A 23502-nucleotide genomic window follows, 5' to 3' on the forward strand; every position below is an offset into this window, starting at 1 on the left:
GCCATGGTTATCACAGACAGCTATGCTTTGGAAACCACCACTCAAGACACTGACCTCGTGCTCCAGTCTTTCCACTCATGCCGCCACACTAGCAGTGTCGGTGCCACGCATTATTGGCATCATCGCCTTCACTCGTAGCCTTTGGAACTCCTTCAATCAGCTATGCACTCACTGGAATATCACTGACATCCCCTCCTGAATCTCACGGTCGTATCTTAGCACCTGCATTAGCTTCAGGATAACTTTGTCCAGGAGCTCGCATCTGACTGGGACTCAGCAGAGTCCTGGGATCGAGCAGACCTCCAACTGCTGACACACGGATGTTCCTGCCCCGCCCCCCCCCCCCCCCCCCCCCCCCCACCACCTTGGCCCTTTCCCGCTTATTAGGGACTATCTTCTGTGGGGACCAAGAGAGGGCATTGTTAGTCACATGCTTCATGGATAAGGGGTGTCTATAGCACGTGGCATGTGTTGGCACCACAAGTGGGCATGAAGTGGTTGTGCTGGTAGGTGCCAGGGGTTGCTGAGGAACAAGCACGAAGATCGGATGTGGGGAGGGTGTGAAATATCAGCCAGTGATTTGTCAGGGGGGTTGGGTATTTTAGGGATGGCAAGCGAAACTTATGCCAGGAGGTAACTTACCTTTGCATCTCGGTAGAGAACATTGGTCTCCTTCTGACATTGGATGCTGGTCATGGTGCCCCCACCGACAGCCACTGCCACTGCCTCCCAGGCAGTATTGGTGATCCTACTGCTGGTCCTCCGACCCCCTCAGGGGAACAGGATTACCTGTCTCGCATCCACAGTGTTGAGAAGCCTGACCAGGTTGTCATTCCCAAAGCGAGGAGCAGGTCTGCGCGCTGCCATGCTTGTGTGTTAACTGGGAGTGAGTGGTGAGGGAGTGTTAAAAGCAGCTTCTCCTTGTTAGCGGCGAGACGCTGAGGTGCAAATCAGAGAATGAGACAGCCAATAATGCTGAGAAGTTCGTGTGGGCTCATTTTTGGCTGTGCTGCTAAATAGGGGCTGTGATCTTGCCAACGCAGCCATCGCGAAATAGCCGCCAATTACCCCCAAAATAACATCAGAAATGTTTCCATTAAAGATATTCCTATTTCATCTTGCTGCTCCAGTGAGACCAGTTGAGACTCAAGTCGACCTACAACACAGACTCTGCTGTCGCACCTTTCTCGCACTCCTCAACCACCTCATACACCAGCTCTGCAGCAGACGCTGTAACCTGGAAACTAAGGTAGAGTCCATATTTTCAGCTTGCGCTCAGGACGCAGCAGACCAGCTGCAGGACACCGACAAACAGACAAGACAACGGTACTACGCCACCTTTATGCAGACCAAGATCAGGAAGCTTGAGAAGCTCGGCATCACCACCAACAGCAACCAAGCCTCCCCGGTACCACAGTAGAAAATAATACAGAGAAATCCATTCTCAACTTGTCAGACTACACTCTTCAACCGGACGAAATCGAAGTCCTCAGCAGAGGGCTCAATTTCTGCACCACCACCAAAATGGACCACATCAGTCACGCAGCAGACACGGAGGAATTCATCAGGCGAATGAGGCTCCGGGAGTTCTTCCACAGACCCCAAGGGGCTGACAGCGAACACAATGAGGCAACCAGTGAACCGGAACAGCAGATCTGCGGTGCGGCCATCCCCTATGGACAAGCCCTCCATATACACAGGATCTGCTCAGATGAGGAGAAACAGACATCTACAGATGCTGAAAGGCGTCCTCGTAACAACGGGATATGGCGCTCGTCGCATCGATCAACAGTTCCAATGCACCACAGCAAAGAAACGCACCGATCACCTCAGACGACAAACACAGGACACAACCAACAGAGTACCCTTCGTCGTCCAGTACTTCCCCGAAGCGGAGAAACTACAACATCTTCTTTGCAGCCTTCAACAGGCCATCGATGAAGACAAACTTCTTGCCAAGGTCGTCCCCACTAGTGATATTCAAACAACCTCGCAACCTCAAACAGACCATTGTTTGCAGCAAACTACCCAGCCTTCAGGAGAACAGCAACTATGACACTAACCTCTGCAAGACGTGCCAGATCATCGACATGAGTACCACTATTACACGTAAGAACACCACCCACCAGGCACACAGTACATACCAGTGTGCCTCGGCCAATGTTGTCTACCTCATACGCTGCAGGAAAGGATGTCCCGAGGTGTGGTACATCGGTGAGACCATGCAGATGCTGCGACAATGGTTGTAAGGACATCGTACAACAATCGCCAGGCAGGAATGTTCCCTTCCTGTTGGGGAAAACTTCAGCAATCAAGGGCATTCAGCCTCTGATCTTCGGGTAAGCGTTCTTCAAGGTGGCCTTCAGGACGCACGACAAAGCAGAATCGCCGAGCAGAAAGCCAAGTTCCACATGCAGGAGTAGGGCCTCAACTGAGACCTTGGATTCATGTCTCATTACATTCACCCTCCACCATCTGGCCTGAGCTTGCAAAATATTACCAACTGTCCTGGCTTGAGACAATTCACACCTCTTTAACCTGTGATTATCCCTCTCTCCAGTCACTCCGTCTAGATCTGTAAAGACTTAATTACCGACACATACTTGCATTCAAAGTATCGTCTTGCATCATTGACTTTGTCTATATATGTGGTTGTGGAACCCACCTCTTCACTCACCTGATGAAGGAGCTGTGCTCCGAAAGCTAGAGATTCTCCCCTGTTGGACTTTCACCTGGTGTTGCAAGACGTCTTACTGTGCCCACCCCAATCCAACGCCGGCATCTCCACATCACAGAATTTCTAGATCAGTGGCTTTTGTCTCAGTGAGGTCACTTTACAAGCTTGATATCTTGAAATTTTTAATCCATTAAAAGAATCAAAATAAAATTTGCTGAAACACATAGACTTAAAAATAAAATTCAAGATTAATAACTGTTAAAATAAAAATGCTAAATGTAATGTATTTTATTATGTTCTTCCAGATATGAAATGCCTTGAACAAAAAAATGTTCATTTGAATGCTCTCCAAAAACAGAAAAGTGAGTTAAAAGAAGAAGTTCTGCAACTCAGGGACAAATTTCAAGGTAATATAGCTATTAATTATTTTCTGTTTTCATAGCTATCTCATTTATTATTGGTGAAGCACAATTTCTAACTAGCATTGTTTTTTTAACAGACTCCCTACAGTGCAGAAGAAGGCCATTCGGCCCATCTAGCCGCACTGGCCCTTCTACCCATGTCCACCTGCTCTATCCCCATAACTCCGTAGCCTAACATGCACATCTCTGGACACTAAGGGGCAATTTAGCATGGCCAATCCACCTAACCCATACATCTTTGGACTGTGGGAGGAATCTGGAGTACTCAGTCGAAACCCACGCAGACACGAGAGAACGTAAAATCTCCACACAGATAGTGACCCAAGGCCAGAAATTGAACCTGGGTCTCTGGTGCTGTGAGGCAGCAGTGCTAACCACTGTGCCACAGTGGTATGATGAAAATGCTTAAAATATCTGTTCAGAAGTTATAATCTTAACTCACTATGATTTATTATTAACCCTCCCAAAGTATTGCTCACATTTAGTGAAATAATAGGGTTTCGGAGAAAGGAAGGTTTGAAACATACTGAGCGGAATTCTCCGTTTGGGAGACTATGGGCGAGATTCTCCGTTCCCCGGCGCCAATTTCGTAATCGGCGAACGGGCAGAGAATCCATTTTTGTGATCGGATCGGGGGCAGTGCCTGTTTTACGCAGGTTACGCTTGCTCCGCCTCCTCTGAAACGGCGTCATCACGGCGTGTGCTGCACACCATTGGGATGGCCTCAAGACGTCACCTGAACGCCCTCCCATGATGCTCCGCCCCCAAAGGGCCAAGTTCACGTCTGCGCAGTTCACTCATGGTTCCAGCCGTGCAGGAACCCTCCTCTGCACTCTGACCAAAGCCTTCACATCCTTCTGATAGTGTGGCAACCAGAATTGTGCGCAATATTCCAAGTGCGGCCTTAACTGTAGTACAACTTGCCAGTTTTTATACTCGATGTCCCGTCCAATGAAAGCAAGCATTCCGTGTGCTTTCTTGACTACCTTGTCCACTTGTGTTGGCACCTTCAAAGATCTCTTGGCCTGCACACCTGGATCTCTCTGACTTTCTATATTCCAAAGAGTTTTGCCATTTGCGGTATATTTCCCCTCTATGTTAAACCTACCAAAATGCATTATGTCACATTTGTCTGGATTAAACTCCATTTGCCATTTCTCTGCCCAAGGCTCCAACCTATGTCCTGCTGTATCCTCCGACAATCCTCAACATATCTGCCACTCCACCAACCTTGGTGTCATCTGTGAACTTACTAATCAGGCCAGTTACATTTTCCTCCAAATCGTTTATGCATACTACAAACAGATATATACAGATGTATGCCAGCACAGATCCCTTTGGAACACCACTAGTTACAATCTTCTATTCAGAAAAACACTCTTTTACTGCTACCCTTTGCCTTTTGTGACTGAGCCAGTTCTATATCATCTTGCCACCTCACCTCTGATTCCATGTGACTTCATCTTTTGTACCAGTCTGCCATGAGGCACCTTATCAAAGGCTTTACTGAAGTCCATGTAAACAACATCTGCCACCTTCCCCTCATCAATCACCTTTGTCACCTCTTCAAAAAGCTTGATCAAGTTAGTGAGGCACGACCTCCCCTTCACAAAACCATGCTGTCTATCGCTAATGAGTGCGTTTATTTCCAAGTGGGTATAAATACTGTCACTGAGAGTTCTCTCCAATAATTTACCTAATACCGATAGGAGGCTCACCAGCCTACAGTTTCCTGGATTATCCCTGCTATCTTTCTTAAACAGTGGTACCATATTAGCTATTCTCAAGTCCTTTGGGATCTCACCTGTAGCCAATTAGGATACAAAGATGATAGTTAAGGCCTCAGCAATTTCCTCTCTTGCTTCCCTACTTTAAATAATTTGCACACTTTACTAAGTAATAGCTAAGAAAAGAACAATATTAAATCTATGCTGCAGACATCTATAATACCTCTCTAATGCAATTAACACCCTATCTGAACCTTCTCTCACCGGCTTTCTCACTGTAACTACTCTATGGTGCCATCTAGTGTTGAGATACATGAAGATCATCTTGTTAACCCTTTACACTCCCTACACTATACATATCATTACCTTCCACTCCCTACACCACACATATCATTACATCCCCCTTTCTTTGAAGATGTTTGTACAGTAACAAACAGTAAAATGTCAGCAATGGCATTACACAGTACATTGATATATATACTAAAAAGTTAACAAGTGAGTCAAAATTTGTTAAAGTTTAAGTCTTTCAGGTTTCTTTCGGATTCTGGTTGATCTTCGCAATCTCGGTGTGTGTTTTGCACATCTGTCGTCTTATTCTTGTGCTTGTGGCATTGATATCTTGTCACCTTTTGTCAGAAGAATCGGATTGCTTTATGGTTTTTTAGCAAAGACCAACCATTCTAGACTGTCAGAATGATGTTTTCTTTTTTCTTTGTTTCTTCCTGGCATTAGCACCATCATACCTGAACTTGGTATGGTCTACACACATATCTGACTGTGCTATCACAAATGGTAGATGTTCTTCACACAATGTCCTGCAGTCCCTTGCTCGGTTGCCATCTGAATTGCTTTCCATACTGTATTTTTTGTCAAGTGTGAACTGCAAGTCCAAACACTTTGATGTCATTGAATTGCAATGCGTTGGTTAGTTGTTCTTTGGTTTCAAAGTTGTGCCTTTATGTAAGTTCTGTTATTCTGTAGTTACTCTTTGTGTTCTCAAGATCAGTTCCTTTTGACTTATCGGATTCATCTTTGAGTTTTTTGATATCAGTTCCGTTTGGATTATCGGACATATCTTTGAGCTCTTTGTGCTTCTCATCTGTAGTCAACGTCTCCAAGATGCCTTCATTTTCTTGTTGGCTATTCACAATTATGTGCTCTCAAACTGGATAGACCTTCATAGTCTTTCTCTTCTCGCTCATCATTTGTTTCACCACTGTTCTCATCGGATGACTACGGCATTGTATCTCGTGGCCAGTTACAATGATGTAATCGTTTGGAGACTTGGGCGGAGAGATGGCAGATGGAGTTTAATCCGGACAAATGTGAGATAATGCATTTTGGAAGGTCTAATGCAGGTAGGGAATAAACAGTGAATGGTAGACCCTCAAGAGTATTGAAAGTCAGAGAGATCTAGGTGTACAGGTCCACAGGTCACAGAAAGGGGCAACACAGGTGGAGAAGGTAGTCAAGAAGGCATATGGCATGCTTGCCTTCATTGGCCGGGACATTGAGTGTAAGAATTGGCAAGTCATGTTGCAGCTGTATAGAAGCTTACTTAGGCCACACTTGGGGTCAATTACTAGGGGGCATAGGTTTAAGGTGCGAGGGGCAAGGTTTAGAGGAGATGTACGAGGCACCTTTTTTACACAGAGGGTAGTGGGTGCCTGGAACTCACTGCCGGAGGGGGTGGTGGAAGCAGGGGCGATAGTGACATTTAAGGGGCGTCTTGACAAATACATGAATAGGATGGGAATAGAGGGATATGGACCCAGAAAGTGTAGAAGATTTTAGTTTAGACGGGCAGCATCGTCAGCACAGGCTTGGAGGGCCGATGGGCCTGTTCCTGTGCTGTACTTTTCTTTGTTCTTTGATGCTCTGTCTTCATGCTGTCTGGAACGTACAGTCGCTCAACGAGGTTCAGGGCTTTGCATGCTGTTGCTCCCAATATGGACTCTCGCTTTGTGTCCACAATGGTGAATTGCACAATGTGACTTTGATTGTGCACCCATGCTTCTAAGTCACTGTGGAAGGGAAGTTAATGAGTTACCAATTTAGAAGCATGCTGGGAATATTGACTATATTTCAACACTGCTTTTGACCGAAAATAAGTCGGTCAAGTAATGTAAACTGAATACTGCTTAGTATTTTGTACTCTGCATTATGATGATAATAAGTTGTTCTTCCGAAGGACAACAAAATGCGTACTCGAATTGTTTTTAAACCAAAGGCAAAACATTCATATCTCCTCTTGCGTATGTTCCCAAGCTTTATCTCTTCACAGTTGTTTATTTCACACTATAAATATAATGGTTTTTGACTGCATAACTCAGAGTGCAGTGCCTTGGCTTTGCAGCTGAAACACTCTCTCTCCACAAGTATATTTGTGTAAATAAATGTCCTTAAATCGAACCGCGAGGAATTTGTCTTTATTATGATTTCCACGACAGTCACATACCCCTAGCATTTCAATTGCATTCTCACTGTAGGCGATCAGCCATTTTGTTTGATCAAAAACTATCGGTTGAACTCTCAGGTGGTCCAAATCGGAGAGGCTGAGGAGATTGGCACTCGTTCCTTTGACAAGCTTGTAGTTTATTAATGTGGCATTTAGCATCACTGGAATTGTCCATCAGCCTTCAATGGTCTCAGCAGCACCATATGTCAGACGACTGCTATCCGATGTCGTACCAGTATGCAATTCCATCAATTTATTGGTTCCATCAATCTTTAGTGAAATTCTATTCATTTTTTCAATTGTATTACCAACTCAAAAATCATCCAACCCAAATACATCTTCCAAATCTAATTCATCTTCTACAGTGCTAGGTTTACTCACTGAATTATCCTGCTTTTGCTGTATACGTTTTTTACAGGACTTCGTCGAGATTTCCTCAATGCACTGAATTGCAAGTCAAAATGGTTTAATCTGCTGCATTTCTCACATTTTTTCCCAACTGCTGGGCTTTTTTTCTTGGGTGTGTGTGGCCACAATGCATGCACGTCATGACGCCATACACATGCACAAAAGGTTCGACTTCCAGAACGCGTTGATTCTTCAACTGCACATGTGCAAAATGGACATCTTCCGGAACTAGTTGATTTTTCAATTGCGCAGACTGGCCTTCTTCTGTAGTTTTCCAACTAGCATCAATATTACCAGAAGTCCAGAACTGTTTCAGAGTCTGCAGTTTCTCCATGAGACCTCGACTTGTCTGGATGGGCAGATGCAACAGGCTTGCAAACAGTCTTGTAATTGAAGTCTGAGCACATTTGTTTTTAGATTCTGACTAATTCTAGCTAAATTACTTTAATAAGCACACCTGGTACCTTGTGATGTTCCTTGTGAAGTCCTTCAAGATGGTTTAAGTCGTAATGCTGACAAAGAACATCAAGCTATATATTTGAAACAAAGCTAGTTTATTTACACTACTTTAAATGATTCGCACATTTTACTAAGTAACAGCTAAGAAGAGAACAGTATTAAATGTATGCTACAGAAATGTAAAGTATCGCTCTAATACAACTAATACTCTATCTCAACCTTCTCTCACCGTCTCTCTCCTTCTCTCTTCCAGATCTCTGGGAGGCACAAGATTATATATATATATATATATAGGCTGTAGTGCCATCTAGTGCCATTTAAAAAGCGCAGGAGCTGCGAGTCGGAGCGGAGATTTAAAAAGAGCAGGAGCTGCGAGTCGGAGCGGAGATTTAAAAGGAGCAGGAGCTGCGAGTCGGAGCGGAGATTTAAAAACGTGGGAGCTGCGAGTCGGAGCGGAGATTTAAAAAGGGCGGGAGCTGCGAGTCGGAGCGGAGAGTTAAAAAGCGCGGGAGCTGCGAGTCGGAGCGGAGATTTAAAAAGCGCAGGAGCTGCGAGTCAGAGGGGAGATTTAAAAAGAGCAGGAGCTGTGAATCGGAGCGGAGATTTAAAAAGAGCAGGAGCTGCGAGTCGGAGTGGAGATTTAAAAAGCGCGGGACCTGCGAGTCGGAGTGGAGATTTAAAAAGCGCGGGAGCTGCGAGTCGGAGCAGAGATTCAAAGAGTGCGGGAGCTGCGAGTCGGAGCGGAGATTGAAAAAGATCGCGGCCTAGTTTTGGGAGCCGTTCGGAGGAGGAGGAGCAGTCTCTGTCAGGGAGAGAACCGGAGAACATCTGAGACCCTCAGAAGGTAAGAAGGTAAGTAAGTGATTTTTACTCATTTTTACTTTTATACCTTTTTCAAATTGTGTGTGTGGGGGGGGGGGGGGGGGGGGGAACTGAAGTGACATCACAGAAAAGCTGTGACCTGAGTGGCTGGTTGGGAATCTACAGTAAATTAAAAAAATTAAGCACTGGTAACTAATTAAACATCATCACTTAATTATAATTTAGAGGGGTATCTAAGCCAGAGATCGGAGAGGACTATATTTAGCTTTCATATTTATAGTAGAAATCTAGTGCGAGGAAACAGATAGTTAACAGTAACTTAAAAAAAAAAAAATTTTAACCTTTAATTTTAATTTACTAATTAATCTGCAGAAAGTGCACCCAACTGGAGCTCCTCACAGACCGCATGGTTCAGTTGGAGCAGCAATTGGATGCACTTAGGAGCATGCAGGTGGCGGAAAGCGTCATAGATCGCAGTTATATAAATGTGGTCACACCCAAGGTGCAGGCAGAGAAATGGGTGACCACCAGAAAGGGCAGGCAGTCAGTGCAGGAATCCCCTGTGGTTGTCCCCCTCTCGAACAGGTATACCCCTTTGGATACTGTCGGGGGGGATAGCCTATCAGGGGAAAACAGCAGCAGCCAGAGCAGTGGCACCACGGCTGACTCTGATGTTCAGAAGGGAGGGTCAAAGCGCAGAAGAGCAATAGTAATAGGGGACTCTATAGTCAGGGGCACAGATAGGCGCTTCTGTGGACGTGAAAGAGACTCCTGGATGGTATGTTGCCTCCCTGGTGCCAGGGTCCAGGATGTCTCCGAACGGGTAGAGGGCATCCTGAAGGGGGAGGGCAAACAGGCAGAGGTCGTTGTACATATTGGTACTAACGACATAGGCAGGAAGGGGCATGAGGTCCTGCAGCAGGATTTCAGGGAGCTAGGCAGCAAGTTAAAAGACCGGACCTCTAGGGTTGTAATCTCGGGATTACTCCCTGTGCCACGTGCCAGTGAGGCTAGAAATAGGAAGATAGAGCAGGAAGATAGAGCAGCTAAACATGTGGCTAAACAGCTGGTGTAGGAGGGAGGTTTACGTTATCTGGACCACTGGGAGCTCTTCCGGGGCAGGTGTGACCTATATAAGGACGGGTTGCATCTAAACTGGAGAGGCATAAATATCCTGGCCGCGAAGTTTGCTAGTGTCACACGGGAGGGTTTAAACTAGTATGGCAGGGGGTTGGGCACGGGAGCAATAGGTCTGAAGGTGAGAGCATTGAGGGAGAACTAGGGAATAGGGACAGTGTGGCTCTGAGGCAGAACAGACAGGGAGAAGTTGCTGAACACAGCGGGTCTGGTGGCCTGAAGTGCATATGTTTTAATGCAAGAAGTATTACGGGTAAGGCAGATGAATTTAGAGCTTGGATTAGTACTTGGAACTATGATGTTGTTGCCATTACAGAGACCTGGTTGAGGGAAGGGCAGGATTGGCAGCTAAACGTTCCAGGATTTAGATGTTTCAGGCGGGATAGAGGGGGATGTAAAAGGGGTGGCGGAGTTGCGCTACTGGTGAGGGAGGATATCACAGCTGTACTACGGGAGGACACCTCAGAGGGCAGCGAGGCTATATGGGTAGAGATCAGGAATAAGAAGGGTGCAGTCACAATGTTGGGGGTTTACTACAGGCCTCCCAACAGCCAGCGGGAGATAGAAGAGCATAGGTAGACAGATTTTGGAAAAGAGTAAAAACAACAGGGTTGTAGTGATGGGAGACTTCAACTTCCCAAATATTGACTGGGACTCACTTAGTGCCAGGGGCTTAGACGGGGCAGAGTTTGTAAGGAGCATCCAGGAGGGCGTCTTAAAACAATATGTAGATAGTCCAACTAGGGAAGGGGCGGTACTGGACCTGGTATTGGGGAATGAGCCCGGTCAGGTGGTAGAAGTTTCAGTAGGGGAGCATTTCGGGAACAATGACCACAATTCAGTAAGCTTTAAAGTGCTGGTGGACAAGGATAAGAGTGGTGCTAGGATGAATGTTCTAAATTGGGGGAAGGCTAATTATAACAATATTAGGCGGGAACTGAAGAACCTAGATTGGGGGCGGATGTTTGAGGGCAAATCAACATCTGACATGTGGGAGGCTTTCAAGTGTCAGTTGAAAGGAATTCAGGACCGGCATGTTCCTGTGAGGAAGAAGGATAAATACGGCAATTTTCGGGAACCTTGGATAACGAGATATATTGTCGGCCTCGTCAAAAAGAAAAAGGAGGCATTTGTCAGGGCTAAAAGGCTGGGAACAGACAAAGCCTGTGTGGAATATAAGGAAAGTAGGAAGGAACTTAAGCAAGGAGTCAGGAGGGCTAGAAGGGGTCACGAAAAGTCATTGGCAAATAGGGTTAAGGAAAATCCCAAGGCTTTTTACACGTACATAAAAAGCAAGAGGGTAGCCAGGGAAAGGGTTGGCCCACTGAAGGATAGGCCAGGGAATCTATATGTGGAGCCAGAGGAAATGGGCGAGGTACTAAATACTTTGCATCAGTATTCACCAAAGAGAAGGAATTGGTAGATGTTGAGTCTGGAGAAGGGTGTGTAGATAGCCTGGGTCACATTGAGATCCAAAAAGACGAGGTGTTGGGCGTCTTAAAAAATATTAAGGTAGATAAGTCCCCAGGGCCTGATGGGATCTACCCCAGAATACTGAAGGAGACTGGAGAGAAAATTGCTGAGGCCTTGGCAGAAATCTTTGGATCCTCACTGTCTTCAGGTGATGTCCCGGAGGACTGGAGGATAGCCAATGTTGTTCCTCTGTTTAAAAAGGGTAGCAAGGATAATCCATGGAACTACAAGCTGGTGAGCCTTACTTCAGTGGTAGGGAAATTACTGGAGAATTCTTCGAGACAGGATCTACTCCCATTTGGAAGCAAATGGACGTATTAGTGAGAGGCAGCATGGTTTTGTGAAGGGGAGATCGTGTCTCACTAACTTCAGCGGGAGATAGAGGAGCAGATAGGTAGACAGATTTTGGAAAAGAGTAAAAACAACAGGGTTGTGGTGATGGGAGACTTCAACTTCCCCAATATTGACTGGGACTCACTTAGTGCCAGGGGCTTAGACGGGGCAGAGTTTGTAAGGAGCATCCAGGAGGGCTTCTTAAAACAATATGTAAACAGTCCAACTAGGGAAGGGGCGGTACTGGACCTGGTATTGGGGAATGAGCCCGGCCAGGTGGTAGATGTTTCAGTAGGGGAGCATTTCGGTAACAGTGACCACAATTCAGTAAGTTTTAAAGTACTGGTGGACAAGGATAAGAGTGGTCCGAGGATGAATGTGCTAAATTGGGGGAAGGCTAATTATAACAATATTAGGCGGGACCTGAAGAACATAGATTGGGGGCGGATGTTTGAGGGCAAATCAACATCTGACATGTGGGAGGCTTTCAAGTGTCAGTTGAAAGGAATACAGGACAGGCATGTTCCTGTGAGGAAGAAAGATAAATACGGCAATTTTCGGGAACCTTGGATGACGAATGATATTGTAGGCCTCGTCAAAAAGAAAAAGGAGGCATTTGTCAGGGCTAAAAGGCTGGGAACAGACGAAGCCTGTGTGGCATATAAGGAAAGTAGGAAGGAACTTAAGCAAGGAGTCAGGAGGGCTAGAAGGGGTCATGAAAAGTCATTGGCAAATAGGGTTAAGGAAAATCCCAAGGCTTTTTACACGTACATAAAAAGCAAGAGGGTAGCCAGGGAAAGGGTTGGCCCACTGAAGGATAGGCAAGGGAATCTATGTGTGGAGCCAGAGGAAATGGGCGAGGTACTAAATGAATACTTTGCATCAGTATTCACCAAAGAGAAGGAATTGGTAGATGTTGAGTCTGGAGAAGGGGTTGTAGATAGCCTGGGTCACATTGTGATCCAAAAAGACGAGGTGTTGGGTGTCTTAAAAAATATTAAGGTAGATAAGTCCCCAGGGCCGGATGGGATCTACCCCAGAATACTGAAGGAGGCTGGAGAGGAAATTGCTGAGGCCTTGACAGAAATCTTTGGATCCTCGCTGTCTTCAGGGGATGTCCCGGAGGACTGGAGAATAGCCAATGTTGTTCCTCTGTTTAAGAAGGGTGGCAGGGATAATCCCGGGAACTACAGGCCGGTGAGCCTTACTTCAGTGGTAGGGAAATTACTGGAGAGAATTCTTCGAGACAGGATCTACTCCCATTTGGAAGCAAATGGACGTATTAGTGAGAGGCAGCACGGTTTTGTGAAGGGGAGGTCGTGTCTCACTAACTTGATAGAGTTTTTCGAGGAGGTCACTAAGATGATTGATGCAGGTAGGGCAGTAGATGTTGTCTATATGGACTTCAGTAAGGCCTTTGACAAGGTCCCTCATGGTAGACTAGTACAAAAGGTGAAGTCACACGGGATCAGGGGTGAACTGGCAAGGTGGATACAGAACTGGCTAGGCCATAGAAGGCAGAGGGTAGCAATGGAGGGATGCTTTTCTAATTGGAGGGCTGTGACCAGTGGTGTTCCACAGGGATCAGTGCTGGGACCTTTGCTCTTTGTAGTATATATAAATGATTTGGAGGAAAATGTAACTGGTCTGATTAGTAAGTTTGCAGACGACACAAAGGTTGGTGGAATTGCGGATAGCGATGAGGACTGTCTGAGGATACAGCAGGATTTAGATTGTCTGGAGACTTGGGCGGAGAGATGGCAGATGGAGTTTAACCTGGACAAATGTGAGGTAATGCATTTTGGAAGGGCTAATGCAGGTAGGGAATATACGGTGAATGGTAGAACCCTCAAGAGTATTGAAAGTCAAAGAGATCTAGGAGTACAGGTCCACAGATCACTGAAAGGGGCTACACAGGTGGAGAAGGTAGTCAAGAAGGCATACGGCATGCTTGCCTTCATTGGCCGGGGCATTGAGTATAAGAATTGGCAAGTCATGTTGCAGCTGTATAGAACCTTAGTTAGGCCACACTTGGAGTATAGTGTTCAATTCTGGTCGCCACACTACCAGAAGGATGTGGAGGCTTTAGAGAGGGTGCAGAAGAGATTTACCAGAATGTTGCCTGGTATGGAGGGCATAAGCTATGAGGAGCGATTGAATAAACTCGGTTTGTTCTCACTGGAACGAAGGAGGTTGAGGGGCGACCTGATAGAGGTATACAAAATTATGAGGGGCATAGACAGAGTGGATAGTCAGAGGCTTTTCCCCAGGGTAGAGGGGTCAATTACTAGGGGGCATAGGTTTAAGGTGAGAGGGGCAAAGTTTAGAGTAGATGTACGAGGCAAGTTTTTTACGCAGAGGGTAGTGGGTGCCTGGAACTCACTACCGGAGGAGGTAGTGGAGGCAGGGACGATAGGGACATTTAAGGGGCATCTTGACAAATATATGAATAGGATGGGAATAGAAGGATACGGACCCAGGAAGTGTAGAAGATTGTAGTTTAGTCGGGCAGTATGGTCGGCACGGGCTTGGAGGGCCGAAGGGCCTGTTCCTGTGCTGTACATTTCTTTGTAACTTGATAGAGTTTTTCGAGGAGGTCACAAAGATGATTGATGTAGGTAGGGCAGTGGATGTTGTCTATCTGGACTTCAGTAAGGCCTTTGACAAGGTCCAACATGGTAGACTAGTACAAAAGGTGAAGTCACACGGGATCAGGGGTGAGCTGGCAAGGTGGATACAGAACTGGCTAGGTCATAGAAGGCAGAGAGTAGCAATGGAAGGATTCTTTTCTAATTGGAGGGCTGTGACCAGTGGTGACCCGCAGGGATCAGAGCTGGGACCTTTGCTGTTTGTAGTATATATAAATGATTTGGAGGAAAATGTAACTGGTCTGATTAGTAAGTTTGCAGACGACACAAAGGTTGGTGGAATTGCGGATAGCGATGAGGACTGTCAGAGGATACAACAGGATTTAGATTGTTTGGAGACTTGGGCGGAGAGATGGCAGATGGAGTTTAATCCGGACAAATGTGAGGTAATGCATTTTGGAAGGTCTAATGCAGGTAGGGAATATACAGTGAATGGTAGAACCCTCAAGAGTATTGAAAGTAAGAGAGATCTAGGAGGACAGGTCCACAGGTCACTGAAAGGGGCAACACAGGTGGAGAAGGTAGTCAAGAAGGCATACGGCATGCTTGCCTTCATTAGCTGGGGCATTGAGTATAAGAATTGGCAAGTCATGTTGCAGCTGTATAGAACCTTAGTTAGGCCACACTTGGAGTATAGTGTTCAATTCTGGTCGCCACGCTACCAGAAGGATGTGGAGGCTTTAGAGAGGGTGCAGAAGAGATTTACCAGAATGTTGCCTGGTATGGAGGACATTAGCTATGAGGAGTGGTTGAATAAACTCGGTTTGTTCTCACTGGAACAACGGAGGTTGAGGGGCGACCTGATAGAGGTCTACAAAATTATGAGGGGCATAGACAGAGTGGATAGTCAGAGGCTTTTCCCCAGGGTAGAGGGGTCAATTACTAGGGGGTATAGGTTTAAGGTGAGAGGGGCAAGGTTTAGAGTAGATGTACGAGGCAAGTTTTTTTACAAGAGGGTAGTGGGTGCCTGGAACTCGCTACTGGAGGAGGTGGTGGAAGCAGGGACGATAGTGACATTTAAGGGGCATCTTGACAAATGCATGAATAGGATGGGAATAGAGGGATATGGACCCAGGAAGTGTAGAAGATTGTCGTTTAGTCGGGCAGCATGGCCGGCACGGGCTTGGAGGGCCGAAGGGCCTGTTCCTGTGCTGTACATTTCTTTGTTCTTTGTAGTGTTGCGATACATGAATATCATCACTCCCTGCACTTTACATATCATTACAAACATGACCCAGACTGTCCACACACCCTACCCAAGAATCATCTTCCACAAAGTCCTTTTCTTTGGTTAACATTGATGCAAAGTACTAATTTAGTACCTCACCCATTTCTTTGGACTCAACGCCCACTGTCCTTAAGTGGCCCAATTCTTTCCCTAGCCATCCTCTTGCTTTTTACAAATGAATTAAAAGATTTGAGTTTCACCTTAATCCTACTTGCCAAGGGCTTTTCATGACCCCTCCCAGCCCTCCTAATTTCCCGCTGAAGTACCTTCTTACCTTCTTTATACTCCTCAAGGGTTTTGACTGTCCCCATCCTTCTAGGCTGTACAAAGCCTCCTTTTTCTTTTTGACGAGGTTTCACAGCATCCCTCGTTAACCAGGGCTCCCTAAACTTGCCAGACTCATACTTTGTTCTCTCAGGAACATGACTTTCCTGAATCCTAATCAACTGTCACTTGAAAGACTCCCACATGTCTGATGTTGATTTACCCTCCAACAGGCGCACCCAATCCAAATTCTTCAATTCCATTCTAATGTTATCTTAATTTGCCTTTCCCTAGTTTAGCACCTTAATGCGAGGGTTACCCTCATCCCCAAAAGTACCCTTTACAGATTTGTGGTCACTACTCCCAAAATGTTCCCCTAGTGAAACCTCAACCACCTGTACAGGCTCATTCCCCAATACCAGATCCAGTACTGCCCCTTCCCTAGTTTGAGTATCTACATATTGCATCAAGAAGCCTTCCTGGATACACCTCACAAACTCTGCCCCATCCAAACCCCTAGCACTGAGTGAGTCCCAGTCAACAAGGGGTTGGATTACGAGGAGAGGTTGAGTAGACTGGGACTGTACTCGTTGGAATTTAGAAGGATGAGGGGGGATCTTATAGAAACATATAAGATTATGAAGGGACTAGATTGGATAGATGCGGGCAGGTTGTTTCCACTGGCGGGTGAAAGCAGAACTAGGGGACATAGCCTCAAAATAAGGGGAAGTAGATTTAGGACTGAGTTTAGGAGGAACTTCTTCACCCAAAGGGTTGTGAATCTATGGAATTCCTTGCCCAGTGAAGCAGTGGAGGCTCCTTCATTGAATGTTTTTAAGATAAAGATAGATAGTTTTTTGAAGAATAAAGGGATAGTTTTTTGAAGAATAAAGGGATTAAGGGTTATGGTGTTCGGGCCGGAAAGTGGAGCTGAGTCCACAAAAGATCAGCCATGATCTCATTGAATGGTGGAGCAGGCTCGAGGGGCCAGATGGCCTACTCCTGCTCCTAGTTCTTATGTTCTTATGTAACATAGGGGAAGTTAAAATTTCCAACCATAACAATCCTGTTATTTTTGCACCGATCCAAAATCTATCTAACTATCTGCTCCTCTGTCTCTCGCTGGCAGTTGGGGGGCTTCCAATGTTCAACTGCCAATCCTGCCCTTCCTTTAACCACGTTTCTGTGATATCCACAACATGATAGTTCCAAATTCTAATAAGTGCTCGAAGTTCATTCATCTGCCTTACCTGCTGTAAGTCTGGCATTGGGATAGGGTGGGAGGGAACAATTTGTTGTTGGGGGGGGGGGGGGGATTAGAAGGAGCTATGGGGGGGGGCGGTGACCTGATGGATAAAGCTTCATCCCATGAGAAACGGGCAGAGTTGAGTGCTTCCCTGACCCTCCGGGCATTCCAGATCCTCGCCGCCTGTCCTTCCTCTAGCTGCTCCCGCAGGCCCTCCCTGAGCTCGTCCTCCAGCACCCCCTGCTACTGCCCCTCCTCATCCTCAGATAAGTTTGCATGACTATCCTCCTCCTTCTACAGCATGATGCCCTGCTTTTGTGGCAGGTTGTGGAGGGCACAGCAGACTACCACAAAGCAGGAGACCCTCTTGGGGGTATACTGCAGTTCACTGTGGTTCAGGCATTGGAGCCCCATTTTGATCAGTCCAATGCACCACTTAATGACAGCATGGGTGGCAACATGGGGCTTGTTATAGCTGTCTCTGCATCAGTCTCTGGCGTCTGCATCGGCATTATTAGCCAGGACCTCAGTGGGTGCCCTTTATCTACCAAGAGCCAAACCGTTATCGTGGATCTCCAAGTGTCCCAGGATGTAGCTGTCATGCATGCTCCCTGGGAAGTGTGCCCACAGATACATGATCTTGAGGTGGTGGTGGCACATGAGTTGAATGTTCAGGGAGTGGAATCCCTTCCTGTTAATGAAGGGCACTCTGGTTACCCGGTGTGCGCAAGACGACATGCGTGCCCCCTGGACATGGGGTATCCTGGCGATGGCGGAGGATCCTGCTACCCGGTCATCTTAATGGGCTTCGTCCAGCTCAAGGGTGATATAGTCAACTGCCAGGGCATCCATGACTTCACGGATGCAGCTTGCGAAATGCTGTACAAGTCCCCGCTCGAGCCCTGGGATGAACCCATTGCATAAATGTTCATGGCTGCGGTGACCATCTTGGCTACTTGCAAGCGGGTGTCTTCCTCCACGGGATGCCACGTCCACTAGAACATGGCACAGGGGCCACACCATCTCCTTGCTGAGACAGAGGCTCGTCCGACACTTGCTGTCCGACATCTCCTCGAATAACTAACAATGCCTGTACACCTTGGGGCATCACCAGCGTCCCACTCGTCTGGCATGATGGGCAACCAGGTCTGCATGTGATGCCATCTGGAGCCTGCGTCGATGTTGCTGCCACCTCCTCCGGCAACTGGCCGCCTGGGCTGCCACCAGCACCTCGAGGGTTGCCGCTGCGGGGTCGACAACACCCTCTGTCTTGGCTGCTGTAAGGAATTGGAGAAGGAGAGAGACCGACAATTAGGGCTTGCACCCCGGGACCCTCAAATTCTACGTGTCCCATCTTCTGTCCGAGTGCCATCCACTGAGCTAGTTGTTCTAGAGGACTCTGGCTTGCACACTCACCCCCGGCCACCCCCAGGAGGCCCTAGACCCCAGTCCCCAGACCACTGCTGGGAACTCTCGGGGATGTGCTCTCCCCTGATCTACACACTCACCCTCTGGTTGCAGAGATATCCCCAGTGCTGAATCCCAGCCCTTGGGTGCTTAATTGTTGGCTGCCACCTCTGCGGCTTTGGCGCCCCCAGGGTTCAGGCAAATTGTCCAAGACTGATCAGAATGCGATGCAATAAAATTCATCTGAGACATGGCATATGTACCCACGAGAATGCACTTGAAAATATTTTCTTTATTAAACTGTCAACAATACCTTTATACAAAAAGAACAAAACAAACAGGGAAAAGGCACCGTGCCATATACACAAGCATCTTTTCGATACAGAATATCGGCAGGTCATATTACTGCCACTCATCCCCTTGCTCCAAGCCACAGAAGCAAGAGAGGCAGCATCAGACGAGAACCAGGCATTAAATGAAAAATGAAATGAAAATCGCTTATTGTCACAAGTAGGCTTCAAATGAAGTTACTGTGAAAAGCCCCTAGTCGCCACATTCCGGTGCCTGTTCGGGCAGGCTGGTACGGGAATTGAACTGTGCTGCTGGCCTGCCTTGGTCTGCTTTCAAAGCCAATGATTTAGCCCTGTGCTAAACCAGCCCCTAAACAACAGTGCAATAGCAAATACACGGTTTCCGGACCTTAAATATTGAACGGTCAACAATACAATGAAGCCACCAGCAATCCACATGGCTTCCAGACATTAAACAGTTCAATAGACTCACCAACGATTTGCAAAAGTATGTCTACAAGACCTTCATTAAGTTGCTCAGTTGAATCGGGCTGCCACCCTTCCACTCCTTCAGCACCGGCATCAGGTCACCTGACATCCTATCTATCCTTGCTCCAGGCCACAGAAGTAAAAGTGGCAGTAGCAAGTAAACACACGGCTTCCAGACACTAAACATCGAACAGTCAGCAATACGATAAAGGCATCAATAATCTGCAAGAGCAGTTCTTCAATACCCTTCAGCAGATTGCTCAGTTGAATTAGGCCATCACTCTACCCTTCCTCCAGCACTGGCAGCAGGTCATCTGACTTCCTTCTTTTCCTTGCTCCAGGCCTCAGAAGCAAAAGAGATGGTAGCGAGCAAACACAGCTTCCACACATTAAACATTGAACAGTCAATGGTACAATAAAGTCACCAGCAAGCTGCAAAGCAGTTCTTCAGCAACCTTCCAGCAAGCTGATCAGCCAAATTGTTCTGCCACCCCTTCTCCAGCACCGGCAGTAAGACATCGTACTCGCTCCCTTTCCTTGCTCCAGGCCGCAGAAGGAAAACAGGTGCAGCAAACAGATACACATCTTCCAGGTTGTTGGAGCAGCATTCACTCTGCCTCTGTCCCCCTCCCGGCTGCAGCTCCCAGCAGCAGGCTCTCATTGGCAGGAATAATCATACCAGAAAGTCACACTGACATAGAGCACAGCAAAAGAGTGAAATAGCACACCTTCCCTCACCCCAGGACTGGTAATAGGCCAGCTTACATCCTTCCTTTGCTAATTCCAGGCCACAGAAGCAGAAGAGGCAGCAGCAAATAATAGACGTTCAGGCATTGCAGTCAGAAGCAGGAGCAATCAGCAAAAACTGCAGATACTTGGGAGCTGTGAAGTACTCACATAACTAATAATGCCAATTCCTTATTAGCAATAATCTTCAGCTGTGCAGCCAAAGGCGCTCACATTCAGCAGGAGTGAAAGTGACCTTCAGCATATATCCATGAACAGGGCCCTGACTGGGAAGTATTTGGTGGGTCAGACAGGCAGCATCTGTAATTCCCCCTGTAATGGGTATACACATTATTGGAGGATGGCGTTTAGGACCCGCAGACACTGAGCCCCCTCACTCCCCAGCCCATAGGCAACTCCCGACAGATGGGACCCAGCACCCAGACCTGGCTCATGTTCCCCCTGGGAATTCCCCACCCACTCCGAGCACTGGGAAGCAGCTGCAGTACCCCTGGGCTGCATTCCCGAAAATGAAAATGACTACTCACCTCCTCCAATCCGCTCAACAGCTATTCCTGTTTTCAAAGTGGAGTGCTAAACAGCACTTGCGTGACCTCTCGCTGGGAAGCTGGTTAGTTCCCAGGGGTCCGTTAGATTGGGCTTGCATCTCGTTAATGATCCCCTTAATTGGTGTCTCGCCACGTCTAAGCGGGATCCAGAGCCCTTCAACGGGAGCGAGCCGGTTTGATCACGAACCGAGTGCGGTTCCCAATTTTGGCCTCTCCTGTGATTTAACCAACACACACAAATCCATGCCGTCGCCCAAAGTAGCCATTAAATCACGCCCAGAGCTAACTTTCCGAGTCGAATATGACTTCTTCTTTTCAGCTTTCCACAAAATGCAAGGTTTGTATGAGCCAATTTAATCTGGAGGCATGACAGTAATCAGCTCACCCATGAGGAGCTAATTGTGCCCAGTTAGTTAGTTGTGTGATGTATGATTCTGCCACTGATCGGAGTTCACAAATTAACGCTTTCCACAATGATTCCACTCCCCCTCCCGATGATTGCACACAGGACCCTTCATTTAACTCATGGGCCTTATGTTCTCACCCTTGTAGAGTCCTGAGGGCGTCCAAAGGTAGATGCCCATCTGTCACACTTGAGTTGGGAGAGGCTCATGTGGGTCCATGTGGGTGAGAGTCAGGGAGTGGATCTCAGTGAGAAGGCGATCACAACAGAGACTGGCCATCGGTGGGATGCTCCATGGTTTGAGCAGGCAATAGGCCAGGACATTGACAGGAATCCTCAGTGCTTACATTATGTTTCCTCTTTTTCAATTACAGCAAATATACAATCATGGAGCCTGTGGAGTTGGTTGCCATCATACTGACCGTGGGGAAGGGGAGACAATGCCAGTATCAATGTCCAGCAGCAGGAAGACAGCACACTACTCAGCTGCATGAGGCTGCACAACACAGAGTTTTCGCTCAGAGGTGACAGTACCAGGCCAAAGTGTACCGAGGCGGATGAATTACCTGCAGATGGGTGAGAACCAGTGCAGGAGGAGAAGGTGGGTGTCCTGGCGGATGGTCACCCACCTTTTCCCAGGTTACACAAGAGTTGTTGCCACATGGGCTTGAAAGTCACCCACTGTCTGTCACCCTGAACGTGGTAGCTGCCCTGATCTCCTATGTTAGTGGCTTGTTTCAGGATCGCATTGGTGACCTTTGTGGCATTTCCCAGTCTGCAATATATATATGCATCAGGGAGGTCACATAAACTTTGAGGTCACATGGCTCTCCATTTTCCATGGCATCATGGTGCCTCTTCATAAAACACAAAGGATTCCACCCCCTAAATGTCCAGATCATCTGCGACAAAGCCAAGTGCGTCCTGCAGGTATGTGTCTGGTTCATTGAGAGCATCCATGACAGCTACATCTCTGAAAGAGCTCAGCAGCTACAAGTTGACAGCTTGGGACATGTACCCCTTCAGTGAAGCAAGTCAAAAGCACTGCGATTTCACATGCATGGAAGACTTCCACCAGGGTTCCATTAACTGCACAGTTTTCCTTGCATGCATACGACCATCAGCTTAAAATCTTCAATAAACAGAAAGTGTTGGAAAAACTCAGCAGGTCCGGCAGCATCTGTGGAGAGAGAAAGAGTTAACGGTTCGGGTTCAATATGATTCTTCTTCGGAGATGGAGAAAGGTAGAAATGTGATGGGTTTATACTGTTGACAAAAGGAGGAGCGCAGAGCCTTGACCACTGAGGTGGAACTCTACACTATTTCCCTGCAACAGGGGTCCTGAATAGTAGTGGTGTGCTACAATGTTGCACAGCAAAGGGCATACAACTGGAAGGGGAAGAAATCATGCCCAGAGATCGCCCATCTGAAGGATAGGAAGATGAGAAAGGTGATGAGATGTCAATTCTTCGGAATCTGACATGGAGCAAACCCCCTGTTATGGGCCAGGGTTTAGAGAACCCCAAAGTGTATTATGGAATTCACCTGACCCACAACTTTTAATAGATTGTGGTATGGGGAGCACACGGCCCACTCTACAGTAGTGGTACAGCAGAAATGGAAAAGTATTTTTTAAAGCAAAACAATGAAATGAAATGAAAAATGAAAATGAAATGAAAATCGCTTATTGTCACAAGTAGGCTTCAAATGAAGTTACTGTGAAAAGCCCCTAGTCGCCACATTCCGGCACCTGTTCGGGGAGGCTGTTACGGGAATCGAACCGTGCTGCTGGCCTGCCTTGGTCTGCTTTCAAAGCCAGTGATTTAGCCCTGTGCTAAACAGCCCCTTTTATATAAACAATGTTTATTCTATGAACTCAAGTTAACCTTTTTGAAACATACAGTGAACATCTTAGCAACCATTAATTCAAATACAACCCCCAAAGAATACAACACTACGTAATCCTTAAGCTGCCCTTTTAACACCCATAAGACTTAAAAACAAAACCTTTAACAGAAGCATATCAGGTTAAAGTCACTACTGAGAGCAGTTATTAGTTTTAAATCACCAAAGGATCGATTTACAGTCTTTGTATTACAGCGAGAGAATCATACACCTTCTGGCTGTGATTGCAGCTATCCAGCTCTGAAAACAAAACTAAAACACACCCTGCAGCAACAGCCTAAAACGAAAGTAAAAAGCTGACAGACAGCCCAGCTCCACCCACTCTCTGACATAATTGCAGTAATAAACACCCATTTCTTAAAGATACTCTCACTACAGATATTTATATACACACCCATTCATAAACACCCA

At 46.8% G+C, this 23502-nt stretch overlaps 1 protein-coding gene across 1 annotated transcript in view; it reads left to right on the top strand.

The window, feature by feature from the left end:
• The window catches only part of LOC140392452 (coiled-coil domain-containing protein 172-like), a 138101-nt gene that overhangs the window by 74026 nt on the left and 40573 nt on the right, over positions 1 to 23502 (top strand). Inside the window, exon 4 of the mRNA XM_072477703.1 lies at positions 2983 to 3084. Within this exon, the coding sequence (XP_072333804.1) occupies positions 2983 to 3084 (102 nt within the window). The remainder of the gene's footprint in view (positions 1 to 2982; positions 3085 to 23502) is intronic.

The sequence above is a fragment of the Scyliorhinus torazame genome, chromosome 16 (assembly GCF_047496885.1).
Source record: "Scyliorhinus torazame isolate Kashiwa2021f chromosome 16, sScyTor2.1, whole genome shotgun sequence".
Lineage (NCBI taxonomy): Eukaryota > Metazoa > Chordata > Chondrichthyes > Carcharhiniformes > Scyliorhinidae > Scyliorhinus > Scyliorhinus torazame.